Source organism: Nyctibius grandis, chromosome 3, assembly GCF_013368605.1.
Source record: "Nyctibius grandis isolate bNycGra1 chromosome 3, bNycGra1.pri, whole genome shotgun sequence".
Classification (NCBI taxonomy): domain Eukaryota; kingdom Metazoa; phylum Chordata; class Aves; order Nyctibiiformes; family Nyctibiidae; genus Nyctibius; species Nyctibius grandis.
Genome location: NC_090660.1, coordinates 10738660 through 10756228, shown reverse-complemented (window position 1 = coordinate 10756228; position 17569 = coordinate 10738660). Strand labels below are relative to the sequence as shown.

Below are 17569 nucleotides of genomic sequence, written 5' to 3'. Positions count from 1 at the left end.
CATCTCACTGAATTATACCCCATATATTTGGGGCAATTTACTGTACGAAAGTTGTTCATGAAGTTAATTCTGAAGGCTATTTTACAGCTGGAATATGTCAGCTGTTTTAAAGTACACTGCCTGAACAAAGGTGGTTGTACCATGTTGGTTTTCTTCCCTCCCTTGAAATTTGCATGCACCTGAGGGAACTTCATTCCCTCTTAAAACATGACACAACTTTAAAGACTGTAAACATGAAAATACTTCATACAGTATTTTCAGTTCAGTAATGCCTCAGATCAATTTCAGAACAAAATTAAAGTCTTATCAATAACACAAAGTAGATTTTAAAAGTCCTTTATTAATCTGAATATAAAAAGACAGAAGTCGCCTACGATATAGGACAAAGCTCTTGCTTCATGAGGAAACAAAATTTTCTTTACAAAGTGAAAAAATAAATACCCTCTTAGAGTAAGGTTTATATGCTAATGTGTCATAAAAAAGTAGAGTTTTAATATTTCGACAAAATGTCTGTGCAAAGAAATAGATGCATAAACACACATTACTGCTACATTAAGGCAATATGAAAAGTATAGTCAGAAAATTTCAGTAAAGTGACAGTGTACTTGTCTAGCTTTGATTAAGCCAGTATTGCACCCAAACATGGTCTCTAGTTCCCTCCATACCCTGGAGAATACACTAGGAAACCAGAGCCCAAAATGCCCAAGTAGGGGGGTGGAAATTAAAAACATTTTAGCAGGAAATGACCTAGCCAATAGAGAAGTTAACTGAAGAAAGCATTTAAAATTATACACAACCATTATTTTAGAAATTAATGGTACATGTTTAATAGTTTAAAAATCAGCCTCCAAAAATAAAGCCAACTTACAGGGCAGCTGACTGCAGCTCCTGAGACCACCAGCCAAGCGGATGGGGGAAACCTGGAGTCCCTTGCCCACTGAGAGCTGTGAATGAAGTCCCATAACAGTGCTTCCACAGGACATTGCCAACCAGGCGGCTTTCCTGACTCCCCCTCAACACTTCCAGATTAACAAACTTGCCCTACCCTTCCAAAGCTATTCTCTCAGAATTGTTTTCTATTTAACAGAATTCTGAATTAAGCACAGCTGCTTGATGAAGCCTTGTAACTTTAGCTTAAGAACCATTTTTTTTTTTTAAAAGAAGTTCTCTTTAAAGCAGTTTACCAAAAGCAGAAGCTATGAGCCATACTAAACTGGTATTTGTAAAAGCTAGTCTTACTATTAAGATAAATGAAGTGACTGTACTAAAAAGGATTTAGAGAGTGTAAAACAAAGGCTGCATTGTTCTCGCTGGGTATATCAATATGTGTACACCACATTTCTCCAGGGTCACCTAGCTTTTCAGCAACGCTGCCACACTACAAACTTATGCATCACTCTCCCTCTAAGTAACATAAATGATCACACTTCTGGTCTCAAAAGATGTCCCAAACCATTTTGGACATGCTGAATGAAGAGTATTTATATTAAAAAACGCAGTATTTTTGCTTTTGATCGCGGATAGGTGCCAGTGATTGCCTTCTTCACAATCAATGGTTGCATTTCATATTAGTGCAGTTTAAAAAGTACATGATGGATTTAAAGTGTATACGTAGATCATATCACAGTCAGATTGAGAAGACTGGTGTGGGTTGGCAAGTACACATGCTGGACATGCTCTACACGAGATCTGCAAACAGGACATGACTGGAAAGGAAAAACATCAGGAAATTAGTTTACTTCATATTTTGATAGTCTCTACACTTATTGGATACTTCCCTCCATGTACACAATAAATATGGAGATTATGGAAAAGTGCTCTGTTAAACAGGGTATGGTGAGAAACATGCAGCTAATTCTTACCCTCACCACAAGTGAATTTAGCACAGCTAAAACTTATCTTTCAAACACATCATCTAAACAGAATGTTCTTTGGAATTAGTTTATCAAACAAAATTTTAAAAATCAGTTTACTAGAATATCAGTGTAAACATATTACTCCATGACTGTTAAGTATACAGAAGATCAAAACTTCCACACATGTGCTAACTCACATCTTAAAGGTATTGCAATTACCTGTAACTGGGCAGCACAGGTCTTGCAGCATACTGTGTGGCCACAGGGACAAAAGGTCGAATTTATTTCTTCTTCACAACACACCATACAAAGCATGGACTCCTTTAGCTTCCGCAGCTTCTCTTGCAGAGCTTTTGTCTGTTGGCAGCTCAGACCCTCACAATTGTCACAGTTCATGCTACTTTCTGAAGACTTAAGGGGGGAACTTGGTGGTGTTTGGTCACTTCTTGAAACAAGATCCACAATGCCAGCATTATAAAGAGCTCGCCTTGCATGATCATAAACCTCTTTTGATGTTCTTTTAATGTCAAAGACATATTTTTTACCAAGATTAATGTTTTCATTCAGGAATAGAGATGCTAGGTGGCCCTTTAAGTCTCGACTATACTGCATCATGACAGCACTGGTGACAGTGTCACACCTGTAAAACAACAGGACAAATGCAAACCTGGTTAGTTAATACCAATAAACTTATCACTACAACAATTTCTTCCCAAAGTTGAAGTAACAGTACTGAAATTAAAGCAAATAGAGCAGTCAGATAGTATTTAAGCTCCTGAACGTTGTTTGCGTAACAACTCTACTTTGGAAAGTGTAAAATGGAAGAGTGACAGTTATTTTACGTCTTCAAAAATGTGAAGCGTCTGGTAAAATGGAGTCAGCCTATGGAAGGGACTTCAGGCATTATGCTAATATAAACAGCCAACACTTGCCTAATCCACAGTTCAGCTTGGCAACACCTCTTTACACGGTAATTTCCATACACTGCATGAAAGAATTCCAATTTGCACAACACCTCTTTCCTTAGACAGGCTCTCGAAAATGTTTAGCATAGAGTTAAGTAATGTCTTTAACCAAATTTCCACTCAGTACTTTATATACGAATATTATACAATCTGAAGGGAACCAGCGTGAATGCAGTGTATAGAATTAAATTAAGGCATTTGTATTTGCCACTGAGTATTTCAGCTACTCTAACCATGCCTGTTACATATTTCAGTGATATAGTTAAATCTGCAGAAGCCTATTAAGGCATATCATTTCTCTAGACGACGTAGGAAAGAGAAATGCAAACACAGAACACAAGGACTACAGCCTCACCAGGCCTAAGGTCCAAGACCTAAGCTTATGGCCAAATGCTATTGCCTAGCTAAAGTTCTGCTTAAATTACAATCAGAAGCTGCGAAGGACAGCAGAAGTTACAAGCAGAGACAAAGATCAAAAAGTTAAGACTGTCTATGAAGTTATATAATGCTTTAATTGCCTGGAAAAAAGTACAAAGACTGCAAAACAGCAGTAAAGGGCATATAATTACAGAGCAGAACAAGACACGCTTAACATCAGGCTCACAAAATAAGCAGTGGGTAGCTGCTGTTAGCTGCAGTGGTTAGAAAGGCAACTGGTTGATGTTCATTGCTGTAACTGTATTAAAATGATCTAACTGGAGAAGCTGGACAGGTCTTTGCCTAGCATATGTACTTTCCTCTTCTCTTACAAAGTAATTGAAACTGATATGTGGTAGTTAATTTACAGAAAAACACTGCCAAGTGTCTTTGACAGTTAGTTCTACTGATCAGTGTTGGACCTCACACAGCAGGAAAGAAAAGGGGTTTAAAAAAATCAGCAATCTACAAATGAGTATAGCACCCCTACCTCAAAGAACAAAAGGACAGAGACAATGGATAGCTGCTGGCATGAAACAAAATCCTGGGCATGCGAGGAAGGACAGAGGAACTGTAGGAAGATTTAAATACATGGGGTGGGAAGGTGGCATACAGATAACTTCCAGCAACTGGAGGAGCCAAATAAAGGAGAAACAAGGAGTATATATGCATATGAGCTACACCCACATACTCCGAGAGACAGGATCTTTCTTCTCCTTTGCGCTCTCATCCTCCCTCTTACATAGGTACAAAAAATGTATGTATTGTTTATGAGGTACCAAAGAACACAGTAGGTTTATATACTGAAGTGCTCTTATTCATAGTGGTAGACTGAGAAATTGTGCTTATTTGTCTCGTACTCCCACCCCACAAAATGCAAAGCAGCAAAAGCCTGTTCAGCTTCTAGACTTAAGAGGAAAGTAGAGGATACAAAGAATGAAATTTTGCAGAGAATTTCTGAAGTGTAGAGTGCTGGTTGCTTAAGCACTTAATTCAAATACTGTGGAGAAAAGCAGCAGCAGTTGACTCTAGTGGCAATACTGACCTGTAAAATGCATGTGTCTCTGTAATTGCTCTATAGAGTCCACTTGCTGCCCTTGTACTGATCATCTTAAACAAGAGAACTACGCTATTACCAGACTCCTTGGTAACAGTCAGATATACATTCTTCCCAGACTGAGTTGCCATTTGAACAACAGGATAAGCAATCCTATAAATGAATATAAAAAAAAGAAAGGTTATTTAGCTCTTAAGGGTAAGGGCATTTTCCACTACGGTACACTTGTATCAGAAGTTAGTGATCTCCAACTGTGGTCTGTAATGTTGCATTGAAGATGCCGCCTCAAAAATACATATAAAAATCAAGAATATTAAGGCCAGTTGTCATCTTGATTATAAGCAGGTAGTGCCCTCAGACTCTACATTCCAATAGTTCCTTTTAGTAATTCATAGAGCAGTTTTGTGTATTTATGTAATAACTAGAGACATGCTCAGTACTTCTAAAAAATGGAAGATGAAAATGGTTCAACACATACCTGTTGATAGGACTGAAGTCATCTTTACAGATGGATATGCCTTCAGGTCCAACACCAATAAGGAGTTTTTGCCCCTCACTATCCCTCACTGAGTGCCACTCTACCCCATAGTTCTCCAGTGTTGTAACAATCTGTAGAACTTGGTATTCTGCAGAAGCTTGACTTAGACCTTCTAGCTCCTTGTGCTTTGCAATAATGCTGTTGATAAAAAGATTAAGGATAAGTGAAATAACTCAAGTATGTGCCGTTACTGTCAACAGCTTGTTTTAACATGGGGTTTTAGATGACCTAGTTAAACAGATTATTAAATGCTTCTGACCTGCTTTATCTGGCTATAGATTTCCTGTAATCACGAACTGGAAAGCACTGAGAATTACCAAAACATCCTGAGAATGTTCAGGGGACAATACTGTGCATTTGCTTAGAAATTAAAAAGCTACATGTAATCAAGGCTTTCCAACTAACACCTCCCCCAATGTATTTACCTGAACAACCACTAAGTTCATAAATAAAAAAAAAAAATACAGAAAAGCATAACAAACTTTCTTGACTTTCGGGAACTGAGCTGTGAAGGTGTTTTGGGAATCCTGTTTACTTCTCAGTGTAAGGGCACTAAGACAGATTAATTCTTGTTACTTACTTTCACAAGTGTAGGTCTAAGACACACTTGCACTTTGATTACCCTGCTCCAAGTATTTCGATACCTGTATTTCCCCAAGTACTAGAGTTCAACAGCTTTTGCTTTTCACAAAAAAAAATCCCTCCTAACTGAGCTTTAAAAAGAACTGAAATCAGAACATTAGTTAAAAGATTCAGGTTGTATTTTGATCTCCAAAGCAATGTAAATTACTTTTTTTTTTTTAACAACACAAGCTACAGTATAGCATCAGCAATTAAGGGCGTAACACAATCTTATGCTTCTGGTCTCCAAAAAGGAGGTTATATCATTATGCTGTTTTTTTACCTCTCCAAAATGGTAGTGGTGAGCTCTTTTGCACACAACTCTTCATAATTGTACTTGGCAGTGTTCTGGTTATAATCTCCAAACTTCATCTGTGCCAACAATGCACTAAGTTCAATTGCATGCTCTGAAGAACACTGAAGATTACCAGCGAGAAGATCTTCTTTTATATGCAAGAAAAACATATGCCTGCAATGGAATCAGCAATGTTTGCTTACAAAAGATATTAGAAGATGTTTGTAAACAAGATATGTATCAAATAACATCTCAGATATGTTTAATAACCATTAGTTTGGTAATCATGAATTTGCAATGAATGTACCAAGTACAGAAAATCTGTCACAAGGGAAAGAAAAGGGCCTCCATTTTATTATTCACTTACACTTAGAGATGAGGTTACAACTGAAGATGTTATCTAAAAGCACTATGAAAAGACACAAGTACTTTAATAACATGTTACTAAGAATAAGAACTGCTTTAACTCCTAAGGCCATTTAATTTCAATTTAGTGAGTAAAATATCAATGAAATATATTTGGATTAGTTTCCTATGTTTAAGTTTCTTTGGTTGCCATTTACAAATTATTCTGCATTTTACAAAAGCAAATTTGGGAAGAGGAGCCCAAAACAGCATACACAACATCTATCATGCAACAGGAGAAGCCATACTTTCTCTACATGCAGCTGAAATGCCTCTGCCACCACAGTCAAGGGGAAGATGGTGCTTTTGCCAGTGACATGATTAACAGAATAACCTGAAACATCTGTAAAGGCATTGTGGAATAAAATATAAAAACATCTACTGTGTAAGCATATTTGTCAGACCAATCTTTACACTTGGGACCAAGGCAGGTTTGACAACTAGCTGGAAAATTCACAAAGCTGCTCTTAATTATCTAATAGGCCAGTTAATTAGACAAAGTTTTCCCCAATACTAACAGCAGCCTGGTAATTTCCCCTATAGTCTACCTTAACTTCTATAAATTCACCCTTACCTCCCCTCAAGGAAGACAACAAAAATTTCTTAGCATTTGTTCTTAAGACTCAACATATTTATGGAAACCAGATGCAGAAGTAGTTACATATCACTAAAACCAATCTTTCAATAAATGAAGCCTAATACCCACAGGGATATGTCTTAGCTTCCACAGTAATGGGACATTTACATTTTATTTTTCTAAAATTAAAGAGTAATCTACTTTTCTTAAAAAGCTATATTAAATCACTCATCACTGAAGTTTAAGACACTAGTAAGTGATTAGATTTCCTTCCAACAGCAGTTTTGGATAATATGTATATCCTGTTGTAGCACTCTACAATTCCATTGTACAACAGGGCAAATATGGCTACTTTTCAGCACTATGAGCAATTACGTAACTTGCAAAATTTGTGTTCATTCTTAGCTCTACTATGGTAATTGCAGCAGCTAAGAAAATACTGGCCCAAAAGACACCCCGTATCCAGAACTTCTGCAATCAGGAAAAAATGGGTATTAAGTTATCCCATAAGTTGCCCTACAATCCATTTCCTGCAGCAAGTCACAGCTCCGACACCTCCTTTTGCAAGCACAGGTGCTTAATTGCATCACACATATCTAGACATCAGTCTACACCTCAGCAGTTCTAGTGGGGGTCTGGTGGAAAATATCCTCACTTTGTGCAGGATACAAGCTTAGGTGGCAAGAGCACCAGAACTTCAGACAGTACAGTTGGCTCCACTGTTAGCAGGTTATTCCTTGTTTAGGCTTTTCTTGGAGCAAGTCTCAAACCTCCGCTCCAAACCCTGTCTCCCACCTTGTTAATTTATAACTCTTTCAGCTTGGGCCACAGAAAGGCTATCTGTGGCTTTTAAAATGCATAGGTTGTACACATTCCTTCTGGGGCTCAGTCCATAAATCCAGACAAAAGTATTTGATGAAAGAAAACACTGTGGCCAAAATAAATTCAAATAGCAGGCATTTCCCTAATTCCAATCCACATTTCATAAAATAAATGGCTTTTCATGCACTTTTAATCCTCTGTTAATACCAGAACAGGTTTTCCAGTCATTATAACTATGTACTAATTACACACACAGTATTTCAAAGAAATATCTGACAATTTTCTTCTCATTAGCTGACATATGTTTACAACTACCACACCTAAATGCTTGCATCTTCAGTTTATTTTACACATATGACAGCACTGACTACACAGGGAAAAGTCAGTCTTCCCTCCTTGCTGGGAAGACCTTATTGACATCAAGAGGGGAGTCGAAAAACAAAAGATTGCCCCTGCAAATACAGATGTATTACAGAAACAACTGCAGCAGAGGCATGGCTTGTCACATTCCATTACTAAAAAGCCAGTAATGGCATAGGTAGGCAAACGAGTTTAACGTACAATGTGAAATAGCATCACAACAGCTAATGCGCAGTAACTTCCCATAACTGGCTCCTGTCACATAGGGGAAAACATCTAAGCTACTTTGCATTTTTCTGATAAAGGGGACAAAGGTATGGCACATATAAGGGACGGTTATCGCAAAGTAACTAAAGCTATGCAAATTCATGTCCTGGCTTACACTCTGCTAAGCTATTTTGTTCAGTCAGAGAAAACAGACTGAAACACCTGTATTTAACAATCCATCTCACAAAGCCATTGGTCTGCACCTAAAAAACCCATTGGTGGCCTAAGCCCATTGCCTAAACTGCACCCATAACAGGTCAAAACCTAGTTAACATAGGGGCTGTCAGTGAAATGAGTTTTTGAATGACAGTGAATGACTTCATACTGGCCTGCTACAGCAGCTGCCCTGAACCAAAGTTCAAGTAGAAAATTCATTGTTTTTTTCCATTGAGTCTTTAAGTGTGTTTGAGGAAAGAAACTGAAAGATAGTGAGGGCTGCAAACATGTTATACATCTGAAAAAAGTTATTCTGGTTAGTGCAGATTCTGATTTGCCCATCCAGCCTTTTTAATTGCACTTCTCCAAAGTTATATTAGTATCCATTGAAAATCATCCCCCTTCAAGGTTCAAAACATGACACTAGCCAGAATCTGATTATAAAAGCAGATTTTTCTTTTTTTCTTTTTACACAGAACTAAAAAAAGTCTTTTGGTTCGTTCTTTTTGATTTCTTTCACAAAAAGAATGTGCTTTTATTGCTGAATACAGTCAAGCAAAACTAAAGCATTAGGAGCCTTGAGGCAGTTCCTTATCTAATTCTGCAAAGTCTAAAGGACCCAACTGATTGTCTGTAGAAAACCTGGTCATATTACAGATTCTGTTAGTTACCAGGAAGTATTTATGTAAGTTTTTGTAAATTAGATAATGACCTAATCACTTAATAGCACTCAATCCACTGTCCCTCATCTCTCTAGGAATCTCTAGATACAATAAAAAAATGTTAAAGCACCACTTCTAACAATATTCAGGTTGTGCAGTAAAAAGGTACTCAGTTTTTCAAGGAATTATTTCAGTGTTAGTATTTTATGCTTAATGGAATTTTTAGCTAGCAAGTTTAAAAACAATGAACTGTTAAAACTGAAAACTGAACTGTTTAAAGTCCTCTAAAGGTTACATTTCCAACATTGCTCATAGAATGTCTTAGTTTGACCACTACACAAGAAACTAATTGGTTTTGTTTGTTCTGCTCCATTTACCACTTCAGTTATACACGACACATTAATATTACCTGTTATAAATTTGACGAGCAACTCAAGTCAGACAGAAGGTATGTTTCCTACCCCTCTGCCCCAATATTCTCAGCATATTCTGCAGCTTTGTTACTACTCTTGCCAAAGTTTCACTTCACCTTTAAATCTTAACAGAAAGCAAGCCTTCACAACTCTGAACTTTACCAATCAATTGTTGTGGCTCCTAGTCATCTTAATCTCTGCCAGACACACTGGGACACTGAACAACTAGTGGCAGCTTTAAGAACAAACGGAACTTTCCGTTGCACTTGTAGCCCGAGTTCTACGCGTTGACAGTATTAGTACAAAAGACAGTCTATATAACCTAAACCAGCATTAGCTTCCCCCCGCCCCAACCTCATGCTAGCTAGATATTCCTGTATATTCAATTATAGAATATTTCCTTTGAGTATGGTAGTTCAAAACAGCACATAGAAATACCAATTAGAGGACAAAGCATCAAGTTTGCCAAAGCTATACTTCATTAGTCACTGCCCAGGCAGAATTTCTTCCTTTCTAAAGGAAGAAAAAGCAATTTTAGAATTAGAACAGCATCAGAATTTGAACAGCTTTCTTCAAGCGCTAGTTACACTGGTGATTTTATATTCATTTTGTATCCTTATTTTTGACCCAGTGCTTTTCACACAATTAAAGTTCTATGTGCATAGTAAAATACTTGGTAAAATCAGATGTATAGTGTGATTAATGTATTTTAGTTGCACATAAATAATTTTATACAAATGCTGTAGAAAAGGGAGCCTGTAAGGAGATTTCAGCAGATGGCCCATTTTACAAAAAACTACCAAACTGAAGTCACAAACATAGTTAACAGCCATTGTGCTTTGCCTCCCTCTGAAGCGATCTATGCAGGCTGACTGTACAAACACCACTACCAGAAACAGATGTCAGCGTTTCACTACAATGAAATTCCTACAGGAGGCAAATCACTTAGTTATTGACAACTAATTGGCAATAACAGCCCCACAAAATAAGTGCTATGAAAAGTGTAGAGTATACATAATACAAGACTAATTTCTCTTTCTTAACTCATTGAAGATAATTACGTGCATCAGGATTCAAAGTTCTGCACTGAAAACTTTGTTTCTACTACTTTAATTAATGAAACCAGGGCAAATAAAAATCTAAAGAGTATATTAAAAGTTTTAAGCTGTAACTTAGCTGCCAGTAGAAAAAGTGACCAAACCCAATCCTTTAACAATAAAAGTATCTGTATATGACTAATGATTCCTGAACTAGAAATATAGCCAAAAGAACCCATTCTCTTGCCAGACTACTGGCAAGAACCTTAGCATATGTCCCAAGGAACTGTCTGTTCTCTTTGGGGTATGACACTCCTTACTACAGGCTCTTTCCTACTGTAAAGTAAATTCATAACTCTCTGTAGTCTAAAGGAATCAAAATTAAGAGGCATTTTGTTCTCCTAAAAATATATTGATAAAGATCTCAGCAATAGAATATAATTGTTTTTAAAAGCAGATATAAGGCCACTCCATATGAAAAAGCAAAGCTATCACAGCTACAATTATGTTCCTCTTTGTTCTTATTTGCTCTCAGCAGAGTGGGTGAAAGGTTAGCAACTGCAATTCAACTCTGATTTAGACAAACAGGTCCATTAAATTCACTCTGGTGTCTATTACAGCAGACTTTTATTGCATTGTAACAAATACCATAACACTGCTGCACTGGCTAGCCAATGCAATAGGATAATACATGTTTTCCTTATTTTCTACCTACTACGTGTATGTAACTGCTCAAAACGTTTTCCAAGCCAGATCTTAGTTTTAACTAATTCATCAATACAACTGGATAACATTGCAAAAACAATGTACTTTGTAAATACAATTCAAATACTGGGAAATATCACACACAACTTTCAACAGCTTCCAAAACAATAATCAACTATCTCAAGGCTGGCAAAATACAGTTCTTTTGAATGCTTCATGAGATCGTGTGGCTTGTTAGAATCTGACATTTTTTTTTTTTAAATTGTCATGGCTTACACACGTGATTTTCAGTCGTGTTACACAAGACAAGTAACTTTGCCCGTTTTAAAGTACATCTGGGTCAATTTTACATTGCTTCAAAAATGATTCCCTTTAAAATTATTTCTACTTTTGTGCAATCGCTGCAATGTTGACTTTATCCTGCCAGACTTATAACCATTGTTCTCCCGGACAACCGGTTGGCACCATGTGCCTCTTGCACGGCTCGGCAAACACCCTCGGTGTTAAGGTGGATGCAAGTTTCAGCACTTCCCTGCTCCACGTCTCACAGAGCACGCTCCTAGCCCGAGCGGAGCAGCTTTCTGCCCCGAGACAGGCGTGCAGGCCAATCAGGAGTTGCTCCTCGGGCTGCTGGGCCGTGCCCCGGCCCTGCGGCCGCCGATTCGCCCGGCCGGGGTTACTCGCAGTCAGTGACCGGGAGTTACACCGCGCCGCGGCCGCAGCCCGCGGGGCGAGCGCCAGGGCCGCGCCCCACCGCCCCGGGGCCGCGCCGGCAGCCCGGCTCCCCCGCCCCGCCGCGAACCCGTTCTCTCCCCGCGTCAGAGCGTCTCCTGAAAATGCCCATCAGCGAAGCATAATCGTTTTTCTAAGTCCCAGCCCCTCACTTCAATTCAATGCTTCGTAACGTTCGATACAAAAAAACACCCATAAATCATTCTGACAACCCCCCCCTGCTTTTTACTTTACTAACTGTTGCATTACCTATCAAGAAATACAGAAAACGGTGAAAACGTACATAACATAAGCCAGAGCTTCTGATCTAGATCTTGGACCATCACATGTATCTTTAAGCAAAAACATCGCAGTCCTTTTCAAGCCAATGTGATTTTCCATTCAAAAAACCATATAGTTATTCAAACTCCCCGAAACAAGCACACTGTTCACATTTCAGACTTGTTGGTAAAGCTCTAGTTGACAGCAACAGGTTAAATTTGAATAGCATTCTTGCACTGAACACTTTCATTCCACTGAAAACAATTCTAAACTACAAAATCCTGTGGTGAAATTCAGTACCCAGCAGTCAAATAAAAAATTAGAAATCGAGATCCAAAGAACAGTAGAAATAAACCACTTTTAATCTCGTAAAAGGAAAGAAAGTGCAGTAAGAAGGTTTTTCCGTGCAATGCTCCCATTCACAAAGAGCCTAGTGACAGTGGTTTGATACCATAGTGGTGAAAGGTATAACTATAACCTGCTCTGCCTCTGGGCTCAGTAGCAAGGCAGCTCCCTTGCGGAAGATTAAAATGCATGAGGTTGCATCTTCCACTGGATTGCACACCGATGATTAAAGATAACAGAAGCAGAAGTCGAGGTTCAGTTGCCAGATCAGCTTTTCACACAGCATGTAGAAACCTGAACATGAAATTGCTACAAACACACACACACCTGAGTTTTAAATCTAAGTGCAAGACAAGGATCTCTAACGAAGCAGTACAACTGGGGTTCACAAAGCTTCCAAAGCATATAAAAAAAAACCTGTTAACTCAGTCACAGTATTCCCTATTATCATCACGATGAAGCGTATCAACAAAATTTAGAATTACTTGCAGCTTCCCAGATTTCAAAAACAGTCTCAACATACATCTAATTTACATGTAAAAACAGCATCAGAGGCAGCAAGTAGAAGACAGGGAGACTTCCTCAGCATTCTCCACACAAGGGACCAGAAGGCCACAGCTCTGCCAGAAACACCCTATACACCAGTTGTGGACATAACTGCCAAAGGAAACCAAGGATACCCCCATACTATTTCTTCATCGACCATCACGCTGACTTTGCAAGTACAGTAAGAAACAAGGTGTCAGCTGTAACTGTACAGCTAATCCTTGTGATTCTATTCAATGATATACCTATTGATTTAAAGTTCAGTGACAGGGTTAACAAGTTTTTTGTCTTCTCCTTGACACCACACCTGCTTACATGCAAACTAAGTGTGTATGCACAGTTATGTGCATATGTAAATCCTCAAGCAGACAAGAGCAGAAAAAAAAAAGAGTAAATCTACTGAAAGTCAGCGTCAACACTACAGAAATATACATTAACCACAGGCACTATGGAGTTCTACCTCTGCTACCTGCAGACTTCTGGGCATACACAACTAAAAGGCAAACTATTTTACAACTTGTTTTTAGCAAGAACACTGAAAATACTCAGGATGTAGACTGAACAGCTTAGCTGAAGCCTCAAGGCTATTCATGTTTGCAAGACAGAGCAACACTAAATACTAGTTTCAATGCCTGTTGCTCTCCAAAACTAAGTATTTCCAGAGCAGAATTTTAATAGCTCTCTTCTGATGACTGAATCTCAATTAATTTTAAAGTTGTTTGTTAAAAATATTAGTTTTAGAACCATCTTAATTCATACATAAAAGAAAGTTGTCCCACCCACAACCCTTTAAAGTCATCATTATAGTGGAGAAGTGCTTGCTACTTTGATGTACATATATACAAGCTCTGTTACATTCTAGCTATGCAACCTGTCTTTTGAGCCCTGGGGTATGTTTCACCAGTTCAAGCTCTCTATTAACTTGCACAACCTGCCAAGTCTTGCCTTGACAGTGTAGGAGGCAGGAACACAGGTGCCTGCAAAAACCTTGTGAAGCTGAACAAACATTCATCAAGGATAGCATAAAGAGGCCAATCATATCAGCTTTAGGTTTCCTCAGATTCACCCTGATTTGGTCTTTGTGGCAACACATCCAACCCACTCAGGGTAACCTCTTCTGCCCCATCAGGTATGAAATTGTGTTGCTCCTTTTGTTCTACATAAAAATCCTTTGTTATTTGGTTTTACACTCATTCTCATAGAGTATTTAACTAAAAGTACAAGTTTCTTTAAGGAAAATACTCAAAAAGAGACCAAAGATATGCCATGGATAGTAGAATTTATTTTTCCAAAATAAGGTACATCAAAATTGGAATTTGGTTAGAATGTATTTGCCTAACTGAAGCTATTATATATGACAACTATGGTCTAACTCCATAGCATTCTTAAAACTTCAACCAGACTGATGAGCTGAAACCACAGCTCCCCAAAAGCCTCTCCCCTGCACATTAGTTCAAAAAATAAAACAGTATCTTCATGGTCCTAACTCAAAACCTTCTTCCTATGAAATAAACACAAAATCCTGTTGTCAGCCTCTCACCAAATTCTTTAGACAAATATTCTGTGCAGAACAATGAAGCCACAGTCTTATTTCTGAAAGTACCAAGTTAAGGTGAGTAGCAAAAACATGTTTTGGCATTATCATATAGTCACTAGATTTCAATTTGTCCCATTTGTATTAACTGCACTATCTAAAACTAACAGGAAAAAACAGTTGAAAGGTCAGCATTAAATACATGTGCTCAGCTTTCTTGAAAGATAACTCAATTGCAGCTCGAGGTAATCGAACTCAAGGAGTAAAAGCAAATGTTCCCTACTAATATTAGAAGATTAATTCTCACAATTTGGTAACAGTATAACAATTTAGTTAAGAGGACTGGCCACAGAAGATGCAAAACAGCTGTTTCTTTTGTAGCCTCAAAGGGCCTGTAGCTATTTGAAAGTTACTGTAATATAATACCAGACAAAAAGGAATTCAGCAGGTTTTTTTACTCTGTGGGAGGAATTGTTTCCTGCCTTTCTGTACCAGTGGTTTAGCATGACCTAGAGTAACACCACTGAACAGAGGTTACTATCGGACATGAAAATACCATATAAATAATTTGCTACTGGTATCTTAGTTTCTTCCACTTCCAGCACTAAGTGCTCATGGAATACCTACACTCATTACTACTGTTACCTACACAATACTTACAACACTACCAGTTTTATTCCCTTTTTTTTTTTCCAAAAAAGGAATAATACATTTAAATAACACTAGGGTTTTAAAACTACACAGAATAGTCAAGCTAAGATTACCAGAAGATGGAATAAGGTCAGTATGTAATCACTTTTGTAAGTTACAGGAACTGAAAACAAAATAATAAATTAGATCTACTTACCACCATCTTTACCTTACCTTGTCTGTTCTTGTAAGATAAGATGTGGCTCTACAAAAAACTTGACTCTTAATTTCAATCGATAAGGGGCTAAACCATCCATCTGCTGGGAGATCCTGTTCCTCAAATTCAGCCATAGATTCTCCCCTTTGCTGCCAGTGAACTGCAGTCCAAAATAATCAACTTCTATAATTCCCAACCTTCTGCAAACCTGAAAAAGAGAGGTTTTTACAACGAGCCTACAACATAATGATAAAAAATATCGCCTGACTCAAGTACTGTTTCAGACTGTTCACTTACAACAAAAAATGAATCCTGCTGTAAGCACCTTTATACAAAAGATTACTTGGATTTTAAGTTGCATACAAAAAAAGCATGTAAGCAAATACTAAAATAAACTGGGAATTTCTCCACTAGTCGAAAACCACATGGACTTCCATGGTGAAATTCCTCCTCCCCTCTCCTCACCCCCAGGACAGGCCCTTCAGAGGGTCAGTGGATTGCCAAAAGAGAAAAGCATCCGTTATTCAACATCAATAGCACTTTCTAGGCAAGAAGAAAAAAAAGTACAACCCACAAGTTTTATTTAAATGCCACCAACAGTCTGGGCTGCTACGTTTGGCTCTCCCCAGCATTCTCACGGCAGCCGCCGCAGCTATATCGAGGCGGTGGCAATGGAAGGGCGAAAGCACCTGGACGACAGCTTCAGCCCGCACGGCCCCAGCAGGCCACCGGGACCATCTCGGCACCGCCCGGGTCAGCGTCGCCCCGGCCAGGTGGGTCCCACTCGTGCCCCCCACCCTAGGGGGCAGCTAGGGCAAGCTGCAGCAAGGAGGCCGAGGCCTTTCCCAGGCTCCCCCGCCTGCCCTTCCCACACGCGCTCTAAGGGAGAAGGGCCGGAGAGCCCCGAGGCGGGGGGATGCAGCAACCTCTGCATCCAGCGTGGAGGGGGGGGGGGGGGGGGGCGAAACAAACCCAAAAGGAAAGGGGGGGACTGCGGCGGCTCCCGCCGGCTCCCCGCCCCCGCCGACGCCCCCGCGCAGGGTTGCGCCGCCGTACGGCCCTGCCTCGCGCCGCCACCGCCGCCCTCAACAGCCGGGGCGCGCGCGCGGGGCGCCGCGAGCTGGCAAGGCCGTGCTCCTCGCGCACCCCCCCCCCCCCGCCCCCGCCCGGTAGCTGGGGAACGGCGGGGTGACGCGCGTCCGCCGGCTCTCGTGCGCGCCTGTCAGGCACCAACGGTCTGCGCTGCCCAACGGTCACCGTCACCCCCCTCCCCACCCCTGGAAGGCGGCGGGGCGGGGAGCGCCGCGCGGCCCCTCACCTGGTTGAGGCAGTCCTCGCCGTTGGCTTTCGCCTCTACCTCCACCTCCATCACCACCGCGTCCGGCCTGGTCACATAGCACAGCATGGCTGGGGCCAGCCAGCGCCGCCGCGGACACCCGGAGCGGCTGCTGCTGCTACCGCTGCCGGCGGGGAATCGCAGCTGTCGCTACAGGCTGAGACACGCACACGTCCCCAGCCGCCGCCCACGCCCGGTCACCGCCAGCGCCCGACCCGCCGCTCCCCAGTGCTTGCGCTCCGCCGGCTCCGCTGCCTCCACATATAGCCTCCCTCTCCCCCTCCCCCCTCCGAGCGGCACCTGCGGACCAATGGCGAGGCGCCGCTCCTCGCTGCGGGCCGCCGCCGCCGCCAATCAGCGCCGCCATCCCCGGGAAGGCGGCTGTTGTGGTCGCTCTCTGGCGCCCCCTGCCGGGGCGCAGGGCCGCGGGCCGCCGGCCGGACCCCCCCCGCCCTGCCCGGGGCGGAGAGCCCCGGCCGCAGGCCCTGCCCGCCCGAGGCAGCCGGTCCTCGGGGAACTCACCCCGCGTCTCCAAATTACCTTCATCCGCCGTCACCTGCAACAGCCCAGAACTTCTTGCCCTGGAATTACGTCCGGTTAAATCACAGCAGTGAAAGTTCTTCTACGTGAAGGTGGAGGCCAAACTTGGCAGGGACGCTACAAAATTAATCTGAGCTAGTGGCCATGAGCTGTTGAGGCAACCAAATATTTTCATGGCTCATCTCTAGGCTTTGCAAACACTCCTTTTCGTTGAGGGGAAAATAACATCCGGATTAATGTTCTCCCTCCCACGTTCTCTTTGGCCTTCGTCCAAC

General features: G+C 40.9%; 1 protein-coding gene across 1 annotated transcript; it reads right to left on the bottom strand.

Moving 5' to 3' along the window:
* Positions 1–320: 320 nt before the first annotated feature.
* Positions 321–16971, bottom strand: MYLIP (myosin regulatory light chain interacting protein). The gene is made up of 7 exons (XM_068396659.1): positions 16737–16971; positions 15436–15626; positions 5738–5923; positions 4774–4971; positions 4284–4448; positions 2076–2496; positions 321–1706 (listed from the first exon to the last, which is right to left on the bottom strand). The coding sequence occupies exons 1-7, from the start codon at positions 16821–16823 to the stop codon at positions 1617–1619; spliced, it is 1338 nt and encodes a 445-aa protein (XP_068252760.1). The 5' UTR covers positions 16824–16971; the 3' UTR covers positions 321–1616.
* Positions 16972–17569: the final 598 nt, after the last annotated feature.